The sequence below is a fragment of the Ambystoma mexicanum genome, chromosome 13 (assembly GCF_040938575.1).
Source record: "Ambystoma mexicanum isolate Mex_15411 chromosome 13, UKY_AmexF1_1, whole genome shotgun sequence".
Lineage (NCBI taxonomy): Eukaryota > Metazoa > Chordata > Amphibia > Caudata > Ambystomatidae > Ambystoma > Ambystoma mexicanum.
Genome location: NC_090938.1, coordinates 586,937,288 through 586,959,134, shown reverse-complemented (window position 1 = coordinate 586,959,134; position 21,847 = coordinate 586,937,288). Strand labels below are relative to the sequence as shown.

The following is a 21,847-nucleotide window of genomic DNA, read 5'->3' as shown; positions in this document are numbered from 1 at the left end:
AGATGGTTACTCTCTCTCAAGTCCTCCAGGCCCTTCAACTTCAGGACTGGTTGGTGTCTCTCGACTTCAAGGACGCTTACTTCCATGTGCCGATCCATCCCAAGCACAAGAAGTACCTGAGGGTCGCGATTGGCGACTCGCACTTTCAGTTTTGGGTCCTGCCGTTCGGATTGACCTCTGCCCGAGGGTTTTCACCAAGCTCATGGTGGTGGTGGCAGCGTATCTCAGGAAAGGGGGGGATTCAAGTCTACCCCTACCTGGACGATTGGTTGATCAGGGCGAGCTCTCCCGAGCAAGTCCTTGATCTGTCCGTCACCTGCCACTCCCTTCACAAGCTGGGCTTTTCCCTCAACTTAAAGAAGTCCCGCTTGACGCCAACTGAGCGGCTCCAGTACATCGCAGCAGTGCTCGACACTTCCCTGGGGCAGTGTTTTCCTCCCTAGGCGAGGGCTCTTCACATTCAGCAGATGGTACACAAGTTTCGACATGTCCAGAGTCTCCCGGCGTTCGAATTCTTGAGTTGCTCGGCCTCATGGCATCCTGCATTCTTCTGGTGCCAGAGGCTCGACTGCGGATGAGATCTTTGCAGTGGGCTCTTAAGATGCAGTGGTCACAGTCCTCCGGCAGGATATCGGACCCCGTTCAGGTGCCGCTCTCGGTCGCCCAGGACCTTCTGTGGTGGGCCGACGAAGGCAATCTGATGAGGGGGCTCCAATTTGGCTGCCCTGGTCGGAGGTGACGATCGTGGAGTACGCATCCCTCACGGGATGGGGAGCTCATGCAAACGAGTTGACAGTCGGTGGTCGTTGGTCTCTGTCGGAGTCCAGACTCCATATCAATCTGTTGGAGCAGAGGGCCTTCAGGCTTGCCTTGAAGGCCTTTCTGCCGACTGTGCGAGGAAAGAATGTCCCGATTCTGACGGACAACACCGTGGCCATGTACTAACTCAACAAAAGGGGGGGGGGGGGGCAGGGTCACTTCCTCTATGCAGGGAGGGGATGCAGCTCTGGTTCTGGTCCATCCAGCAGGAAATTTCGATCTCAGCAGTTCAACTGGCCGGAGACGAAAATGAGATGGCGGACGCTCTGAGCAGGCAGAGCGCAATCTCTCACGAGTGGGAGCTGGCTCAGGAGATTCTCCTGGAGATCTTCGCCCTTTGGGGGACCCCTCAAGTGGATCTCTTCGCCTCTAGTGTCAGCTGGAAGTGCGAAAGGTTCTGCTTGCGGGAATTTCCTCCAAGAGGAGCCGTAGGAGACGCGTTCGTGGCGGAGTGGTCCTTCCCACTGCTGAACGCGTTTCCTCCAGTCCCTGTCATCCCACAAGTGCTGCGGAGGTTCAGTTCCCGGATGATCCTCATTGCTCCGGCATGGGCCCGGAGGACGTGGTACCCGGACCTTCTCGACTTGTCCGTCTGCCCTCCACGTCGTCTTCCCTACCGAGACGATCTGCTCTCACGGGAGTGGGGTTAGATTCTCCATCCAGAGGTCAGATCCCTCAACCTTCACGCTTGGCTTCTGAAAGGTTGACGTATAAGGATTGGGACCTCCCTGAAGACCTGATGGACGTGTTGCTTTCGGCCAGACGGCCGGCAACAAAGTCCCTGTACTGTTGCCGTTGGAGAAAGTTCTGCGACTGGTGCAGGGTTTCAGAATGTGGATCCTTTTTCATGTGACATTCCTGTGGTTCTGTCTTTTTTGCTTTCTTTAGCCCACAAGGCCCTGCAAGTGGGTACCATCAAAGGTTACCTGGCGGCGCTGTCCATATTTAAGCGCTCGTCTGAGGAGTGTTCTTATTTTAAAATCCCTTTTTAATTTCTCAGTTTCTGAAAGGTCTCACTAATGTGTTCCCTCCGTCACCTTCCAGGTGCCCAGTTGGGATTTGAACCTTGTTCTCAAGTTTCTGATGGGTGCTCCTTTTGAGCCTTTACATTCTTGTCCTTTGAGACTGTTAACCCTTAAAACTGTATTTTTAGTTGTGGTCACTTCCGCTCGCAGAGTGAGTGAGTTACAGGCACTTTCAGTTAAGCCACCCTTCACTGTGTTTCATAAGGACAGGGTTGTCCTTGGATTTTGTCTTTCCTTTCGAAAGTGGTGTCGGAATTTCATTTAAGCCAGAAGGTCATTCTTCCAGCATTTTATCCTCTGCATCCTGGTAAGGACGAGGAGAGGCTCCATAGGTTAGATCCTAGGAGAGCTTTAAGTTTCTACATTTCACGCATGTCCCGGGTCAGAGTGGACGATCAGCTCTTTATAGGTTACGCTGGAAGGCGTTTGGGACAAGCTGTTACTAAGCAGACTTTGTCTAGATTGATTATCTTGGCAATTTCTGAATGTTCCCGCTTGGCGGGTAAGGACCCTCCGGTAGGCTTACGGGCCCATTCTACTAGGGGTATGGCTGTCTCTACAGCCCTGCAGAGGGGTGTTCCTATTCGTAACATCTGTGAAGCAGCCACTTGGGCTTCGGTCCATACTTTTATACGTCACTACTCCCTAGATTCCATCCATGGGCAGGATCTGGCATTTGGCAAGGCGGTCCTTCACTCTGCAATTTGATTGGGCATTCTAAATTTCTATATTCTAAATTCTTTTCCCAGCTCTTTACGTTGGTACTGCTTTGGGAGTCTGTCATAGATCTGGAATACGTCGGAGGACCCAATCCCCTCGAAGAACAAGTTACCCTCTTACCTGGTAACGTTCTTTCGATGGGATGGTCCGACGACGTATTCCATATCGCTCCCTGCCTACCCCGCTACAGAATTTCATTTGCAATTGCAGCTTGCGTTTCCGCAAGACTTTTTGTGGTCATACTGCCAGAAGATTGGTGCCACACGCTCTGGGGAAAAAACTACAACTGAGGCTACGGGCGTCGTGCGTCCTACTTATAACATCCGGTGACATCGGCTCGACGGAGGCTCTCAAGCACAGCGTATCGAAGTCATCGACGCAGACGCCGAAAGATTTTCCGAAGCAGCACAGCTGTGGTGATTACTGTCATAGATATGGAATACGTAGTCGGACCATCCCATCGAAAGAACGTTACCAGGTAAGAGTAATTTGTTCATCTGTGTTCTGCATTGACGTGTCTGGAAATGTTGTGATGCTGTTTGAATACTGTGATTCTCCTTGACCGTTTAAATAGTTTTTCTCCCCTGTTAATGTCTCTTCCTTCTGATAGAATATGTCCCATACATTCCTTGTCTGTTTCATCTTGTAATTCTATTCCTGACTGCTGCTGCCTTCTAAACTCTTGTTTCTCTTTGATCAGGTGACATACTGGTTTTCTTGACTGGGCAGGAGGAAATTGACACTGCCTGTGAGATCCTGTATGAGAGAATGAAGTCCCTTGGGCCGGATGTGCCTGAGTTGATCATCTTGCCCGTGTACTCTGCTTTGCCAAGTGAAATGCAGACTCGAATTTTTGATCCTGCGCCTCCTGGGAGCAGAAAGGTAGTAAATACATTTGTCATTTGTTGTATTCTTGTCTTTCTGAAAGTTTAAAATTTGCATAAATGTGGATTTTGAATATATACGTTCACAGATTACTGTGACTGCACAGGCACCATCTCAAAACATGAATCAAGTATGCGTAGACCTCTGGGGTGGGAAGAATGCAATGGGAACGTCTGTGGTCTGCATTTAACCTTAGTGGCAGTCAGAATCTGTAGAATATAGATGTGCGAAAATCCCATAATCAATCAGTTCTATAGTATTCTTTCTTAAAAAATGAGTTTCGAGATGGGATTAGGAAAATAATACATTTGCATGAGAAAATTAGACCATGCTGAAAGGGGAAGGTAAACAAATAAGGGAAAAAGAGTGATTGAATGGCTGGTGGTGGTGGCACTTCACAACAGGAGGGCAAAAGTATACAGAAACTACTTGATACGATGGTCTTTAGTTCCTTTATACAGCCAAGTGTTTGTTGATGAATTTGATATGCACTGTCTGAACTACAGGTGTGTGCACCTGCAGCTGAGTAACCCATGTCGTCCTTCTATAGAAATTATGTTTTGCAGGGATGAGGTAGTTGTCGTTTACCTATCAGTGATTTTAAATGCCCAGGTGTCTGTAGTATTCATTGATGGAAATTGAGTGCCTTATGAAGCAAACTGAATCCTTTGAAATCCATTGATGTTTTTGGAGCCAAATAAAGATTTAATGTTGATTCAGTTAGATTGAGGCCTCCTGTCATGAAGCTGACTGTCTTTTCTAGGCAACAGGCCCAAACCTTTGAAGTCTTTCCCTATTCTTGGAACGTGAGTGTTCCCAGTGGCAGAACAGGGGTCACTAGGTCTCTGGTGTCTAACAGGCAGATCAGGATAGGCACCAAAGTAGCAAATGTCAGTGTTCCTAAGGAAGACTGTTCAAACAAGTACATTTTTCACTTTCGAGTGGACAAAAGCGTCAATGGACTTCGGAGAAGACACCCTAGGAGGATTCCAGCAGTGAGCCTGGGTGAACTGGATGAAGTGTTCCTAATAGCAAGAAATGCCCCAAAGCTACTAAGGAATCACAAACTCTTATAAGTAAATACCCCAGCCAAAACAGTGCCTCAGCACAGAAGTAGTGTTTGCAGCGGAGGAGACTTCAGGATCTGCAGCCAAAAAACTGGTTGATGAATTCCTTGTCATGAAGACTGAAGACACGACACTGGAAGGGATTTTGCAGCAGGAATGAATAGGGAAGCTAAGAGTTTCTTCGCGGCTGGATGCGGCTCTCTGGTTTTGGCACCCTTTTCAGGAGCCTGAAGACTGAATATCGCTGATTAGATTCTTGTCGCTAATCTGGTCCAGCACTCTGTTGAGGGGGCTTCACAGACTTGATTCGTTTCTCTGGAGGTTCAGCAAGATGCCACCAAAGTTTCATCTCGATTTGAACTTCGGAAGACCGGGCACCACACAATGGCTCGAGGTCACAGGGTATTGGTGTAGTGCAGCCCGCTAAGGTCGCAGCACGCCGTTGGATGGCTCAAAATGCAGGTCTTCTTCAATCTAGTGGATCCCACCTGGCTCTGTGTCCGGAATCCCCAGGCCGCTTGGAAGGAAGGGTAACAGGCTCCGGTTACATAGCAGGCTCTCTGGTTGCTGGAAATCCTCTCAGCCGCAATTTCTTCCTCCTTCCTCTTTAGGATTCAGGCACAGTGGTTGACTACCTCATCAGCGTCCAGCATCGGATTCTTATGCAGGAACCTAGCAAATCAAACTGGTGTGCAACATCCAAACCTGTGGGGGTGGCAGTCTTTTCAGGGCAGCCAACCTCCCAGTTGGAACTGGATTCTCGCCGGCAGGCTGGAAGACAAAGGGCTGCAGAGTTTTGCACTCCTACGTTGCTTCCTGTCTTCAGACACTCTGGAGCCTGGGCAAGCTTGACAGAGGTCTCCCGCCGAAGATAGAATTAGCACAAAGGACTTTTCTGCCCGGGAGGCCAGGGGAAGGACCGGGAAAGGACAAGGAACACTAAAATGGCAAAAAAAGAAGATGCAGGCACAACACTCCACATAAGGTGGGGTGTGCAGCAAATTGGGGCTGCAATTCTCGAAAATGTGCTAATGCCCTTCTACCCTAGAGACACCCAGCACTTTTGCTGGACTTAAGGACTTTTCATTTTGAACCTGGAGAGAGTGAGACCCTTTTTTCCCCACTCTCTCATGCATTTATCTGTGATTTGAACTCTGTTTCTTTTTGGTTGTGGAGTCTGACAAACTCCATAGGCATCATCTTTACATTGTGGCACACAACACCTTCAGTGTGGTGACAGAGGGAAGTCTTCCACATTTCCCAAAGGTTTAAATACCTTCTCTTGGATAAACTACTGTTTCCAAGAGCAGTAAAGTAAAACTGACATTACTTACATTTTAAAACTTTCTAGACCCAGCACACACTATCTTACAATAGGGTGCTGGAGGGGTTACTTAGTATCCCCTTTTGTGTAGTTTGTGTTGTAACATTTTTATGTTACCCTTTCTAAAATTAATGGCTGGTGGCAGTGGTTTACTTTTAACTACCGTTGTGTGTTTTTACCATGGGCTGTGTTCGCAGCTACAGTAAGGCACTCATGGGTGCCAATTTTTGTCAAAATGGCCCTGGTCGTCTTTTTTCGCCGTTTCTTGTTGGAAAGGTCCTTCTTGAGATTTACTCTGCACGGCAAACCAGGTTTGGTCCCTTTGTTCGTTTTGTCCTTGGCGGAATTCACAAGTGAAGCCCGCCTCTGGCTCTGTGTCTGGCGGCGGCAGGAAGTGAGGGAGGTGCCCGAAACTCCCTGTGCTTAATCCCCTTGGTTACAGGAATGCACCTAAAGGTGTCTTGGAGGACAGCCACCCTGCTGTGTGATTGACAGCTAGGCTGGAATCAATGGGAGAAACCTGCATAAAAGGCGAGAATTTTTGGCTTGGAAGGCATCGACCACTGGAATCCGAAGAATAACTTGGAAGAGACGCCTGCTGCAACTCCTGGACCGTTGGTTTACCCGGTGAAGCCCTGCTGCTGTGCTGAAGCTCTGAATTCGCCTCGGCTATAGAAGCCCTCCAAGGATGACTTCTCCCCTTGTGTTGGTGGGACCAATCAACTCAAAAGTGAACTTGTTTGGCCATCCTCTCGAAGCTGGCTGTACTTCTGCTGCTGGAACCGAAGTGCCAGGGAGAGGAACACCAAATCGAGTGGATTGCTTTTAAGTCAGAACGAGCGCTAGGAAGATCCTCCGGACTTCACTGATGCAGGACTGACAAAGCCTGAGCCACCTCAACAGAGTGCTGGACCCCAGAAGCAAGGAAAGTCTGAATTGGTATCCGAGAACCGCAGTGTTGCTATTTGCTGTCAGGCGCGAGGAGCTGAAACACCGAAGTGCCACTGAATTGAAGTTAGCCCTTTGCTGTCGCCGACCGTCCCGTTGTGTTGCAGGAGTCCCAGAAGTCCTCCCTCTTGTCTCCACGACTGTGGCACAGGAACAAAAGCATCTGCAGAGCCACACAGAAACAGAAGCCAGCTGGAACCATTTGTTTCAACCAAAGGTACTGTAAAGTCTAAGAGAACTTACTACTTGTATTGTAGCCATACATGTTCTCAGTTGAGACCGGTCTTGGTTGCTCTTATAGAGTTGCTTGCATCTTCTACACCTCACAAGCCTCCCAGCTTGTGGCCTTACTTTGATTCTACTTTTTCTACAAAAACGTCTAAAACATTGTGCAAGACTTTTACTTACCTGCAAGAAGTGCTTCAGCTCTCCTAGACTTTTGCCCAATTGACATTGGCTGGCCTGGCTTCCTGAATGACTCTTCTTGCTGATTGTGTATTTTTACCTTCCTTCAACTTACTTTGCATTGGGGGGTTTAAAAGTACTTACCTGCTTAAGAATATTTGTGTGATCTCTTGTCTTATTGTAAAACCTATTTAATTTGACACCCCTCTCAGTACTGCTCTAAATCTACCAGTGATATACTAATGTCCAGTGTCCTAGCTATTTAAGTCACCTGAGGAGTGTAGGAAGTGTCTATGTGCCATCCCAAATGGGTACTTGCTGATTTAGAGAAATTAAGAGTGTGTATTTTGGAGTCTAATTGTGTGTTACTATTATATTCCCTCTTCTGAAGTCTTATTCAAACTGACTGTTAAATAAATTAATAATGGTTTAATCAAGAAACCTTGAGTGTGTTTATTTGGATACTTGTCACTGTGAATCTCTGTGCAACCACCCTACTGCTCACATTGACCCCTCTTGAGATGAGCCTGGCTGCTCAGCCGCACTACCAACCTCTGTAGTACAGACTTATACCAAAGGTTGGTTTCCTATTGCCAGGAGGTCAAGGTTGTTGTAGTGCACCCAAAGTGTACCTCACCAAATCTTGCCTAACAGGAGGTGTTCCTATTGGCTGTGGGCAGTATGACCCAAAATTACTGTACTAGAGCTCAAAAGTGACAAAGTTTAAACTGCTCCATGTTACTGAGGATTCCCAGCCTGATGACAGGAAATTTTCACAGCATCTAGATCTATGAACGATACCAATGCTGGAGATCCGTAGTTACAGGTAAGTAACTTATTCCTTCTGCTGCTGTGGCTTTTCGCGACCCGGCGGGCAGTTTCTCCTGGTCTGCCTTTGCCTGCGCCACTCGTTTCTGGAGCTTCCTTTGCTCTTGAGTCTGGAGCACGCCAGCCACTGGAGACCTTTCAAGAGGGAAAACTTCCCTCGCTGCTTTCATTTCCCGCTGCACAGCCTCTGCAGATTTATTCTTCGAAGGGACCAGCCACTGTCTTTGGCTTCATAGTGGTCACAACGTCCTCCCTCTCTCCTCCAGTCCCGACCTCGGCTGCATACATGGTCTGCTCGACACCACCTGCTGCTTCTGCTCTACTCCTCCCCCTGCCTGCACCCGAGGCAGCCTTTTAAGCCTCCCAGTCTCCCTCATGTGTGGTTCATTGACATTAATTAGTTGACCACTCCTGCAGCATTGTTCCTCTTCAGCCCTCTTCCTCGTCCCAGTACCTAAGGAATTATAGGACTTTTAGTCCCTAGTGATAAAAGTCGTTTTTCTCACATCTGGTTATTTCTTAAACTTATTATTGTTCCCTATGTTTTCCTTTACAGAAATATCATGATCAATCATCGTACTTGATTCCTTTCACTGTCTCTTTGGGAGATAGAAGTGTTCAACTTTATAAGTCTCCCTAGTTTTAGAAGGGTTTATATTTCGTACAATGCCAAAGGATTTCAGATTGGTTTTATCCACATTAAGATGTACGACTTGCGGAACAGGCAGATTGTTATAATAACAAACTTTGGCATTTGTAAAATATCCTTCCTAGTGGAAGACAAATACAGTGTCTTATCCCACAGTGTCCTCTCGCTCCCCTGGGCCTTTTCTCCTCCCGGGTGATCCTCCTGCAGAACACCACCCCAAGGTCAGAATCGGGAACGCGTCTGCCTTTCCCTGGCCCCCTGGGAGGACACTTTAGGCAGGGTTTTAGAGTCTGTAGGATTTATCACAGGTCTATGTGCTACACTCTGGAGTACCCAATGCCCTGGTTGGCATCATGGATACAAAGGCACCACATACACAATAGTTTTAGTCTCCATTGAGTCTTAGGATACTTAACCAGCATACATGCTAGGGATCTTAGAGCCTTGAAAGTTGCTTTCTTCTAAATAAGAGTGGAATATAGCATGCCCTTGAGGGGTCTCACTGTTTGTTGGTGTACTGTGTTCAACTTGTTGAGTGTGAGCCCATTCTGGGAATGCGTTTGTTTTCTGAGAGATTGGAATACATCTGTAAAACTGAAATGTCAAATGCATGTGTTTTGTAGGTTGTCATTGCCACAAACATTGCTGAGACCTCGCTCACCATCGATGGCATTTACTATGTTGTGGATCCTGGATTTGTGAAGCAGAAAGTGTACAACTCAAAAACTGGAATTGACCAGCTTGTCGTAACTCCCATTTCACAGGTAAGGCTTAATGTCACATTATTAAACTTAACCTGTACGTTTGAAGCGGCATACATTACGAGAATGGCGAACTTCGTCTGTAGCAAGGTTCATCAGTACATATAGTCAGTATTCTCCAGCATGGGGTCTGGCATTGATTCACATGGTCATGAATATTCCCCGTCGTCAGGCTGTGAATCCTCGTTAAAGAAAAAAATCAGTATCAGTTTCGTTTCTGATCTCTTTCTTAGTAGTAACCAATCACTGATCTGTGTCATACTGCCCCCAGCCAATGACTGCCCTCTCCGTAAGCCCTGCTCCTGGCAGCCATCCTCAGATTTGGTAGCACGTAAAGTGGCAGTATGACCAAGTGAAGAGCCGCAGAGGGGTAGGAGGGAGGGTTTGCATGTGAATCCATGCCAGACCCATGCTGGAGAACAGTTACAGGTAAGCAACTTGTTCCTTCTCCAGCATGGGGTCCCATATGCACAACCACGGGAGGTGGCAAAGGCTCAACATTAAGCATTACATAAACTCAACATTAAGCAACTCTTACCTCCTCACCAGGCCCACCTTCAGGCGAACAGGTTGCGCAGCACTGCTTGGCCGACTCTGGACTTCTCCCTGGAATCCCGGTCGACGCAGTAGAATCTCGTGAAAGGTGTGCGTCGACCTCCACGTAGCAGCCCTGCAGATGTCCAGCAGGGGCACACCAGACAAGAACGCCGTGGTAGCAGCGATCGCTTTGGTCGAATGAGCTCTCGGGCGGCCGGGCAACGGTCGGTTTGCCAACCGGTGACAGTGCATGATGCAGCTGGAGAGCCATCTGGAAATGGAAGCCTTCGAGAGAGCCGGGAAGAAAACTGGTAACACCAAGGCTCGTTGAGATGGAAGTCCGACGGCACCTTGGGCATGAAGGAGGAGTGCGTCCTCCGCACCACCCTCGTGTCATAAAGTCAATTATGGAGGCTTGCAGGATAGGGCCGCGTGCGGAGGTGATGGCCACAAGAAATGCTGTCTTCCACGACCGGAACTTCAACGGTGCCGAATGCATAGGCTCGAATGGTGCCCCCATGAGCCTGGTCAGCACCATGTTGAGCTCCCATGCCGGGGCTGGAGCCTTCACCGGCGGGAACGATCGGAACAGTCCCTTCATAAATTCCTTCACCAGGCTATGAGACCACAAGGACGGCCGTCCTGTAGTTCTGGTGTATCGGGAGATCGCTGCCAGATGTATCTTGATGGAAACGTGAGGTAGTCCAGCCTTGGACAGCGACAGTAGGTATGGTAGCACTTGAGGGGCCGTAATCCGTAGAGGGTTAATCTTCTGTGCACGGCACCAGACAGAGAACCTCTTCCACTTATGTCCGTAGCACTTGAGAGTTGAGGATGCCCTAGCCTTTGCAAGAACCTCTCTGCAGTCAGCCGGGATATCGTACCCTCCAAACTCGTGATGCAGGAGCCAGGCCTGCGAGTTCAGCGACTCCGGGTCGTGATGAAGGATGGCGCCTCCTTCTCTAGAGAGAAGATCCGCGTCTGTCGACAGTTTGACTGGTGGAGACGCTGACAAGTCCAGAAGGTCCGGGAACCATATCTGTCTCGGCCACGCCGGTGCGACGAGGATCATCCTGCACCGGGACCTCTTGAGTTGGTTGATGAGTCGGAGCAGCAACGGCAACGGAGGGAAAGCATACAGGAACAGGCCATCCCAGGGGAAAGAGAAAGCATCGCCCATGTTCCTCGGCTGGGGAAACCTGCTGGCGAACCTCTGGCGCTTGGAGTTCGCTGCCGTCGCGAACGTCTTCCTCTTGGCCGCGAGGACCGTCTTCCTCTTGACCTCGCGCCGTTGGTAGAGGAAGCCTTCCTTCTTCTCTTCGGGGCAGAGCTGGAAAAGCTTGGACGCCCTGGCAATCATGACGTGAAACGAGCCAATTTCGTCGGGCGAGGATGCCCGAGGAATCGGCGACGGGAGGTCAGTCCTGTCGTCTCAGTCAGCCGTCCCCATCGTGGCCGTTATCTGTTCCCGTGTCATCCCTCGGGATCGGGAAAAGAGACAAAGGCTGAGAGGGCCATGAGGGCTGAAAAGGCGGGGCTGGATGAATCCTCCTCCTCTTGCTTGGAGGGGGTAGGGTCAATCTCGTCCTTATCTCCGTGCATAAGGCTTGGATTGCTGTCAAAATGGCAGCTGAGTTGTCCTGTGGCTCGGGCTGCGACGGGCCTCGCCGTCGCCACCCTCGCTCTCGTCGTCCCCCTCGTCGGGATCCCGCCCGTGGGAACGGGCCTCGTCCAAATTCTTGTCGAGTCCCTCTTCGACTTCGACCAGCTCCTCCTCGGAGGCTGTGTCCATGTCCGTAATGGCCACCACCCCCCGCCCCCTCTTTTTCCACCGGGGTCTTCACGGGGGTCTTCTCGATGGGCTTAAAAGAGGATTCCCTCTGCAGAGGCAGGGAAACTCTGGGCCCCGAGGTCGCCTCCACAGGCTTCGCCAGGGCCGCAGCAAATCCCTCAATAGAGGCCTAGGCCGGGTGAATCAAGGCCTTCACCACCTTGGGCGCGCTTGAGGCCTTCACCTTAGGGGGAGGGTCACCGCCTCGCTCCCATTGGGCCGGTTCCTTCGAGATCGACCGGGGCCTCTCCAGAAGCTTAGCCGGGTTCTCGGATTTTCTCTTCCCCGAGCCAGAGCGTTGGCTCGTGGTTGATGGCGTCGGTGAAGGTGCGCCCTGCCTGGCAGCCGAGGAGTCCGACAGTTCAGCGCTCCCGGTGCCCGCGGACTCGCAGTGCTTTGCCTTCTGTTGGGCCCCCATCGCCAGGGCGCCCTCACAAGACTTAGAAGACCGCTCAGACTTCTTCTTCTCACCTGCTGGGCTCTTGCCTTCCAGCCAGTTGGCAAGACGGGTCCGACGATCCCTCATGGTCCGTTCCGACATGTTCATGCAAAACGCACAGTCCTTCTCCACGTGCGTTTTGTCTTCGTGCAGGCAGTAGAGGCACCTCGAGTGCTTGTCCTCCTTGGAACAGGTTCTGTAGCTTGCATCCAGGGCAGTTCCTGAACAGCTTTCCGGGTGTCGAGCTTCCTTTCTCCTGGGCAATGTCCACGAGGTAGGCCTCAGAAACTTCTGGAATCCTGCAAAAGGCGTAGCTCGATGAAAACTTCACCCTTGATGGGCGTAGAAAATTCTGAAACGGGTCCCCGTTGATCGGAAGAAGAAACGGTGGAGCTTGAGGCTCGATTTAACTGAAAAGTTAGATAAATCTCTTTGGAAAAAGCGCGAAACGCAGAAAAAGCTCAAGAGCTATAGCACGAGGACTCCCAACACTTGAACGTGCGGTAAAAATCTGAGGATGGCTGCCGGGGTGGGGTTTGGGGAGAGGGCAGTCATTGCCTGGGGGCAGTATGACCCAGAGATCAGTGATTGGGTCACTGATCTGTCAAGAAAGACAGATCAGAAACGAAACTGATACTAATTTTTTTCTTTACCGAGGATTCCCAGCCTGACGACGGGGAATATTCATGAGCATGTGAATCCATGCCAGACCCATGCTGGAGAACAGTTACAGGTAAGTAACTTGTTCCTTTTCTTTAATTATATATATTTCTGAGGCTTGTGGATCTGCTTGGATCACATGCTATGCATAGGCCGACATTTAGAGGTAGTCAGAGTATTACATGATGTGTTTTTGAAACTCAAAGGGACGTCGACTGGGCGTGTCAGTAATACTATCCCTAGTGTGACGTCTACTGTACCCATGTCCCGTCACACGTCAAGGTCCCTGTTTAATTTTAGACTTACTTTCTACAACCGCCCATCGTCTGGCACACTACATACTGCTTCGGCGGCCTTCGACAGACGGCTACATTGTAGACGACACTCAACTGCCTCGAAGAACGAAGACTGCCACCTGCACAGGCTTCACCGGGCCTCGGCCCTTCACAGTAGGGAGAGTGGGGGGAGGTCATACACTTCTAAATGTTTAGAGAATGCCTCTTCTGACTCCTTATCTGCCTTTTTATCGCTGGGCTGCCCTTTCCACTAGCAATGGAAAACACTCAATTTAAATGTTGCCCTTCCTGCAACAGGAAATACCCCTGGATATACGGGTGTGCAATCAATGTCTGCCAAGGGAACACCCCGAGAAAAACTGCAAGTCCTGCAGACTTTTCCACCCAAAAACACTAAAGGACAGTCGACCAAACGCTGGCCCGCCCACACCATGCAGGCTGAGGGCTCCATAGACGTGGTGGGGGAAATCCAGTGAGGGCAGAATCAACGTCCTCAGTTGATGCCGAAGGCAATCAGGGTTCAATGGAATCCTATGTGCGAACCCCTTGCTCCAACAAGCAGGCCAGCGGTCCTGTGATGGAGAAATCATCATGCGGCTCAGTCACACACACTTCTGGCCACACTAAACACACCCCACGGCCTACCATCAACCATTCAGAGCCATGCAGTGTCGAAGGAGGGATCCTCTAAGTCATCCCTGTCCTCTGGGCCATCGCGCTCACTGTGTGTCAAGCCTCAAACAGACGCTGAAAAGCTGTTGCAGACACCGTGCCTAAAAAAACTCCTTTCACATGCTGAAGGACATTTGTCGAAAGGCGCTTCAAAGCCCCATGCCTCCACATCCAAAATTAAGGAACTTATCATAAAACCTGTCCCAGTTACTCTTTTAAAATCAAAAACTTTGAAAAAGCAAAATCTTCGACCTTCCTGCCGTCCAAGCCCTCTACCTCACAAGATAGGGTCCTTTCTCCCATTGAAGACACCATTTCAAGGGCCATGCAACACAAGGACCCCACACCCTTGCAACAAGAGCTGCAATAGGATTATAATAAAAATAATAATGAGGAGAATGTCCTGCCTTGTGGACTTCATGGACCGGCACCTTGAGGAACTCTGGAACCTACACAGAAAGGAGTGGCTAAGGATGAACCATCTGCTAAAAGGCCACTTCTGGACACTTCACAGCCCAGCACTTCCACCCAAACCAAGGCTATCTCAAAGTACCTTGACAATAGTATGACGATGAGTACATCTACGTCATCCATTCACCATACCATGAAGATCAGCCAGTGGCTGACTCTACAGTTGACAATTGGCTCCAGTATAAAGAGCTATTTCTCAAGGCCGCCCAGCATTTTAAAACAGACACCCAGGAGGCCCAAATTGACAAGGATTTTGTGGAAGACATTCTTGGAGACAAGAAATCTGCCACACAATGTATCCCCCTCCAATCTATCTAAAGGTGTATTTATTCTTCTCTTCTTGCACCAAACCTTACAAGAGGGGTAAAACGTCGGTGGGGGCTGGCCTGAATATCTCTCAATGCAGTCATTGAGAGATATTCAGGCCAGCCCCCACCGACGCTCTGGACATCAGAGGTCAGCTTAAACTTGATTCCTTTGTTACAAGGAAAAGGGCGATCACACCTCTAGGATCTACGTAGGCCCTGCCTGATGAGGAAAGCAACAAGATCTATATGTTTGGCAGAGGAGTGGCTCCCCCAGCTGCCTACCAAACTTGAATAGCCAACAATACCACCTTCTTGGCTAGCTATGGTTGCCATAAGTGGGACGAGCTGGAACAAATTGAGGCAGTCCAAGAGCCCCTTAAGTCACAACTGCTAAAAACTGTCAGAAGGCAAGCAGGTGGCTAACTGCGTTTTAGAAAACAACCTAGATGCTGTTTGTTAGGTGAGAATTGGTACAGTCACACTGTGTGAGACTACACAAGACTTATCTGCTTGGTATTAGGTAACCCACCTTTTGGGATTGGTCTGTACTACACAAGTTGGTAGTGTGACTGAGCAGCCAGGCCTGTCTCAGGAGAGATAAATGTGATCTGCACAATGGAAATCTGTATATACAAGTAGCCAATTAACACTTACACTTGTAGAGGAGGTCCCAAATAAAACCTGCACTCCAGTTGCCCATTTTGAAGTACCAGGAACGTTCACACCAAGATATGTGACGTATAATGAGCAAATAAACCAGCAGAGAGCCGCAGTAGGGCTCTGCCCAGTGCCTATGCGAAGAACAGCACCTATTGAAGTACCGATACCAAGAAAACCATGGACAGTAAGGTATCCATTAAGAAAACCCTACCAACAAATTAAACGAAATGAAGATTGCCTAAGTACAGTCCCGGAAGAAACCAAAAAGGTCTTGATGGAAGACGAATGGTGACGTCACGAGGACTCGGACAGACTTGCAGATAGAAGAAATGACGACCCGAGAATGACACACAAAGACGAAACGCCATGAGAAAGGATATTGTGAACTTAAAGTAAAAGAACAATATCCAAATGTAAGAAAATTAAGCTGTAAGCAAAAGAAGATAGTCGACCAGTTTACACCTGTAAATATGCTTGGAACCGCAAGAAAGCTAAGAAAACAGTGCGGCTTGCTATGCTTAGTAGAATAGTGCGGCAAGCGCCATTATACATAATCTACCTCAAACGAAGCACAGTATTATAAGTATAGTTCTACTTTGCACAAAAAGCAGAATCGACCCAGGTTACTAAAGGCCAAATGAGAAAAGATTCATATTTAGCAAAACGAGAAGAGACGGCTGAAACGAAACTCAGCAGAGGCAACTCGTGCCAGGAAAGTCAAGGTCATACCAATAGAAGAGGCGAACAGTAGCTACATCTAATTGAAACTAAGAACAGAATATCCTGCCTCTGAAAGGTTGAGATAAGAAGGCGAAAGCAGGTGGCAGGTGAAACGAGAATCGAATACACAAATTGAGAGAAAAGAGACGAATTCACGGTGTACGAATCACGTGACCAGCCGAGCAAGAAGAAGCGAGGGCTCACACCTATGCTTGGCACGTGACAAGGCAGAGATATCAGAACTTTTCCAGACACAAGATGAAGTCTCAAGGCCAACCACAGTGAAATAATTGACACATGGCTACTAAAGTGATGATTGATCAACTAAGGGGCACCCCGCACCTGGCCAACCATTCTGCATGCTGCTAAGCGAAGTGGAAAAGTATGCATGGGGTTGGTGCGAACCCAATCACAATGGACCAAATAATCTAGGATCCTATAGTTAGTAGAACCAATGAGACGTCATACTTTTAGTGACGTCTACAGTAGTCATTTTTTAAGGAAGGGCTTAGACGCCCACCTGACAGTGTTTACCCAATCCCATCACTCTGTTACCATATACAGATCTAGTACCTATAGTAAAGTTACCTTTTCCTAACCAATAGAATTGCATGTTAACTTTTGAGTGTTACACGTCAATGATGACGATTTTTGAGTATAAATGTTACAACTTGTATGAAGTTTGTTGGAGTTGAAGCGAGAAGGACGATCGCATCGCTGCTGATATCCATAACTCCACGTTTTTTGTACTTGTCATTAAACAGACTCCCTTTGCCAAACCATTGAGTTGTCCTTATTGATTGGTGTTGGAGTAATATAGCTGCACCCACATCCATCTCAAGGGTGCAGCTATCTTGTCTTAAAGTACTTCTGAGCAAACCGCGGCTCTATGGGCCGGCCGGGGGTCTTGGAGTACACACTCAAGGTTTCAGTTAGTTATTTCTCCAGCATAGGGTCTGGCATGGATTCACATGCTCATGAATATTCCCCGTTGTCAGGCTGGGAATCCTCAGTAAAGAAAAAAATCAGTTTGTTTCACTTCTGAACTGTCTTTCTCTTAACACCCAATCACTGGTCTGTGGGTCATACTGCCCCCAGCCAATGACTGCCCTCTACCTAAGCCCCTCCTCTTCCAGCCATCTTCAGATTTTTACCGCACGTTCAAGTGCAGGGAGTCCCCATGCTATAGCTCTCGAGTTTTTATGCGTTTTGCGATTTTTTTTTTTTTTTTTTTAAAGAGTTTTACTCCTTTTTTTCGGTTAATCGAGCCTCAAGCTCCACCGATCAACCTTCCGATTAATGGGGACCCGTTTTCGGAAATCTTCAGCACCCCTCAAGGGCAGATTTTCGTTGAGTTTCTTCTTGGAGGATTCCAGAAGCTTCTTCAAGGCCTACACTGCGTGGAGATGGCGGAGGAGGAGGAGGAGGAGGAGGACTCGGCGCCTCTCTTCAATGTTTGCCCCGGCTGTAACCTACGGAAACGTCTTTTCGGACGATGGACGTCCTTGTGCCTCTACTGCCTGCATGCGGACCAGACGCATGTGGAGGACAACTGCGTGGCTTGTCGGGAGATGGTGCCGTGCATGCGGACTGCGGCAAGCAGGCCAAGACCTCGAGTGGCTGCAGGCCAAGGCCCCTGCTCTGGGTGAGTCCCGACAGCATGCCTCCCCTGCCGAGAAGAAGAAAGCTGAGCGGTCTTCTAAGACCTTTGAGGGCGCCCCTCCCGCGGGGGCCCAACATAAGGCTAAGCACTGCAAGTCCACTGCCTCCGGGAGCGCCGTTGCGACAGGCTCCTCGCGGTCAGGGCGAGTTCAGCGTCTCTAGCACCTTCGACTACGAGCCAGCGCTCAAGTTCTTTGAAGAAGAGGAAGTCGAACAATCCGGGCAAGCTGTTGGAGAAGACCCAAGCCGGACCGACAGAGAAGGCCAAGGGGGAGCGGGGTCACAACCTTCCCCCTAAGGTGAAGGCCGCGGACACGGTCAAAACCGTGAAGGCCCACACTTCCATCGAACTGGTGCCAGCGTCCCTCGCAACGGCCGCTGGGGCGGATTTGCAGGGCACTGCCCCGAAGGTGAGGGTATCCCTGCCTGCCAGGAGGGAGTCCTCTTTCCAGCACATCAAGAAGACCCCGACGAAGGTGATGCCCATCATTTCACCAAAACCTTCTCCCCTGGTCGCAGAGAAGGGGCACGGTAGTCGTCCAGGGCACAGACATTTCCTCAGAGGAAGAGCTCTCCAGCCTCACGGGCCTCCAGGAGGGGAGCTGCGTTGAGAGCGGGCCCTACGGGGGGGATCCCGACGAAGGCGTCAACGACTACGAGGAGACCGACGAGGAGCAACAGGGCGGTAACGACAGAGCGGATCAGCCTTAGCCCCCTGTCTGTCACCTCCACCCCACCAGCCACCTGGGGATATCTCTGTGGACATTCTGGCAGTTTGCATAACCTGTGCTCGGAAATCCGAACGAGGATGCCTCTTGCGCCAGCGACCCCACCCGCGGCGCCGAGACCATCGGAGGAACCAGCACCCAAGAGGAGAGTTCACACCCCCTCCCCCCTCCGCACTGTCACCCCTCGCCTCCCTCTCCCCCACCGAGGGATGACACGGAACTGGACACGGCGACGACGGGCACGGACAACGACGGCAGCCTGGATGATCTCATGTCTCCGCTGCCCAGATCTCCACCGCCCGACGAGATTGGCTCGTTCCACGCCATGATCTCCAGGGCCTCGGAGCTGTTGCAGCCTTTCCTGGAGAAGAAGAGGGTTTCCTTTACCAGCACCGGGAGGCAAAGAGGAAGACCTTACTTTCGATCCCTTTATTGGATGCCATTTGGGACGAGGGTTTATACCTTATGAAGAACCCTTCTTTGACTCCGGCGAAGAGGGATCGCTACGAGAAAAAGTGCAGAGGTCCGGACTCTGCGCCCAAGTGTTTATGGTCCCAGCCATCTCCAGACTCTGTGGTTTCGGCGGCAGCCAAGAAGTCGTCTTCAGGCTCATCCTTGTTGGCGGCCTCCTCCCCCCACAGACGATGAGGGGAAGAAGTTGGATGCCATGGGGCGAAGAGTGATCTGGTTGGCGGCAACGACCATCAAGGCCACTAACGCCCTCGCCATTGTGGCATGTTACCACAGGGAACTTAGTTTCAAGATGGCCCCCATCCTGGACTTCCTTCCCGACGACAAGCGGGCTGAGGCGTTGGAGATTTTACAGGAAGGCGAGGTGGCTTTGGACCACGCCATGCCAGTGGCCATGGACATTGCTGACACGGGATTCCGCCAGATGGGCAGCAGCGTTTTCCTTCGTCGGCGAGGCTGGCTGAGGGCCACGAACTTCCACCAGGATGTTCAGTCGAAGGTGTTGCACATGCCCTTTGACAGGGACAATTTGTTTGGAAAACTGTGGACGAGTCTCTCCAGGCCATCAAAGCGGACACAGACGGCTCGTGCCCTCCTTTCGGACTTCTGGAGGGAAATCCCAAAGTTCCTCTAAAGGATTTGGAGGAGGTGTCTCGTTCTACCGTCAGCCCCACCCCCTCCCACCCAAGCCCCCGCTCATCGGGCCAGGAGACCTACAGGGGCCGTGCCAACTCTGGAGGTGGAAGTCGTCGCCGCCATGGCCCCCAAGGCGACGCTTTGACGCGTCGAAACAAGATTGAACTGACCGTGGAGTCGGCCCCCCACCCGGTGGGAGGCCAGCTGGCGAACTTCGTCAGCGTGTGTAAGACCATCTCCACTGACCGTTGGGTGCTGGACGCTCTGGCCCACGGACACACCTTAGAGTTCCAACTGAAGTGTCCAAGGAGACCACCAGTGGCCCGTCAGGAAAACCACGTCCCTCAGCTGCTGCTGGTGGTACAGGTCATGTTAAGAAAGGGGGCGATCAAGCTCCTCCCGAAGAAGCTCTGGGGCTCCGGAGTGTACTCTCATAACTTCCTCATCATTCTGGACCTCCGCCGTCTGAACAAGTACATCCAGTCCCAAATGTTTCGGATGGTGACTCTTCAGCATGTGATAGGACAGCTGAAAGAAGGGGGCTTTTTGATCGTCGCTGGACTTGGAAGATGCCTATTTTCACATCCCCATACACGAGGGACACCGCAAGTACCTACGCTTCGTGGTTCAAGGACCGCATTACCAGTTCAAGGCCCTTCCCTTCGGGTTGAAGTCAGTGTCACGAGTGTTCAGCAAGTGCCTGGCCCCGGTGGCGGCGCAGCTATGTCTACGAGGGATCCACGTGTACCCATACCTGGACGACTGGCTTATCTGGGCGAACTCAAGGGACATTGCCATTGTTAGGCAGAAACCTGTGCAGTTCCCTTAGGGACCACTGCAAAAGATTTAAGACTACAGGTGTTAGCAGTAAACCCACTTGGTAGCAGTCTGTACCACCCAGATTTACCTGGTAGCTGTGGCTGAGCAGTCAGACTTCCCTCAAGAAGAGTTAGGCAGTATGCAAAGTATACTCAATAGGCACTCAGATACAATAATACAAGCAAACACTGACCAGAGCTTTGGAATCAAAGTATATAATTATTTATTTAAAAACACACAGTTGAAACACTCCAGCATTCTTATTGTAAAATCTCCTACACACAGTTACTATTATGATATATACACCCCTTTTTCCCTATTAGAAAAATCACAGTAAAACACCACTTATTTTCATACAGAGGTGAGCGCTTAACTAGATTGCACTCTAATAAGTTTGTGAAAAAGGGAGGGAAAAAGACAGAATATGAAGAGGTACACCACTCTACGATTCAAGAACACTGTTAGCAAGGCAGAGAGCGAAAAGTCACATGTGAGCCAAAGTCCAAAGGCTGGGCCCACTCTTAGAGAGAGCAGAGCACAAATGCGCCCAAGATCACAGTTACACTAGGCTTAGAAAGTCTTGCAGAGGGTTCAGAAAAGAGTTAAGAGAGGCTTGGAAAAGTTTAGCCAGGGTGTCCCAGGCTAACCCAGGTTCGAAAGCCGGGGGCTAAATCTACCCCGTACAGTCGGTAGCAAGGGAAGCCAGGCGGGACACGGTACCTTAAGTGGGAAGGATCCTCCAGCGGTGGCAGTTGTTCCTGGTAGTGGGTGCAAGTTGCGTCGTCGTCCAGGGGAAGAGAAGATCTCGACTTGGAGGAGAGATGAAGGTCGTTGCACTACCAGGGCAGAAACCAGCCGCAGAGTTTTCCGGTTAAAGGTGGTACCTTTGTCTCGCGGTCGTGGTAAAACGTGGTATCCCGGTTGCCGGGGTGCTTGGCACGGGCAAGGCGGCCACGAGATACGTCGGGAAAGCGAAAAGACGGTGAAACTGGTTATCCCCACTAGTTAAAGGAAGAAGACTCTCCGGCGGGAGATCTCCTGTCGTTGGGAAAAGTGGTGAGGCGGTCCAGCAGGGCTCCACCGGTAGTGGTGTCGTGGCAGGTCGGCTCAGCGTCTCCCTCGTCGGATTCTTAGGTCCTGTGGTGACTTCTGAAGTTCCAGTCCCCAAAGCCCTGCTTTTATGCAGCAAACCCCCATTCACTCAGCCTAGCTGTCACTCAAACATGCTGGCTCACCACTTGGGCCAATCAGGACGGAGTGCGACTTGAGTTGCCTAGGCAACTCAGTCCAGGGTGCCTAAATTCCCCTCCACCCCTCCTAAGTACCGCAGACATAGTGGCACCACTGTGGAGGGCTTCTGTGGAGAAGCCCGCCAAAAAGAGGAACAAAGGGCTCGACTTGGGTTGGAGTCACAGAAGGGAACACAAACGCCATTTTAGAATCAAGTTTTGGCAAAAAATACCAACCGGAGAATTAATATTAATTAAATAAACCGGCGGTATGTTC

General features: G+C 50.2%; 1 protein-coding gene across 1 annotated transcript in view; it reads left to right on the top strand.

Moving 5' to 3' along the window:
* The window catches only part of DHX8 (DEAH-box helicase 8), a 429,571-nt gene that overhangs the window by 278,326 nt on the left and 129,398 nt on the right, over positions 1 to 21,847 (top strand). Inside the window, exons 16-17 of the mRNA XM_069634412.1 lie at positions 3,265 to 3,446; positions 9,294 to 9,434. Of these exons, the coding sequence (XP_069490513.1) occupies positions 3,265 to 3,446; positions 9,294 to 9,434 (323 nt within the window). The remainder of the gene's footprint in view (positions 1 to 3,264; positions 3,447 to 9,293; positions 9,435 to 21,847) is intronic.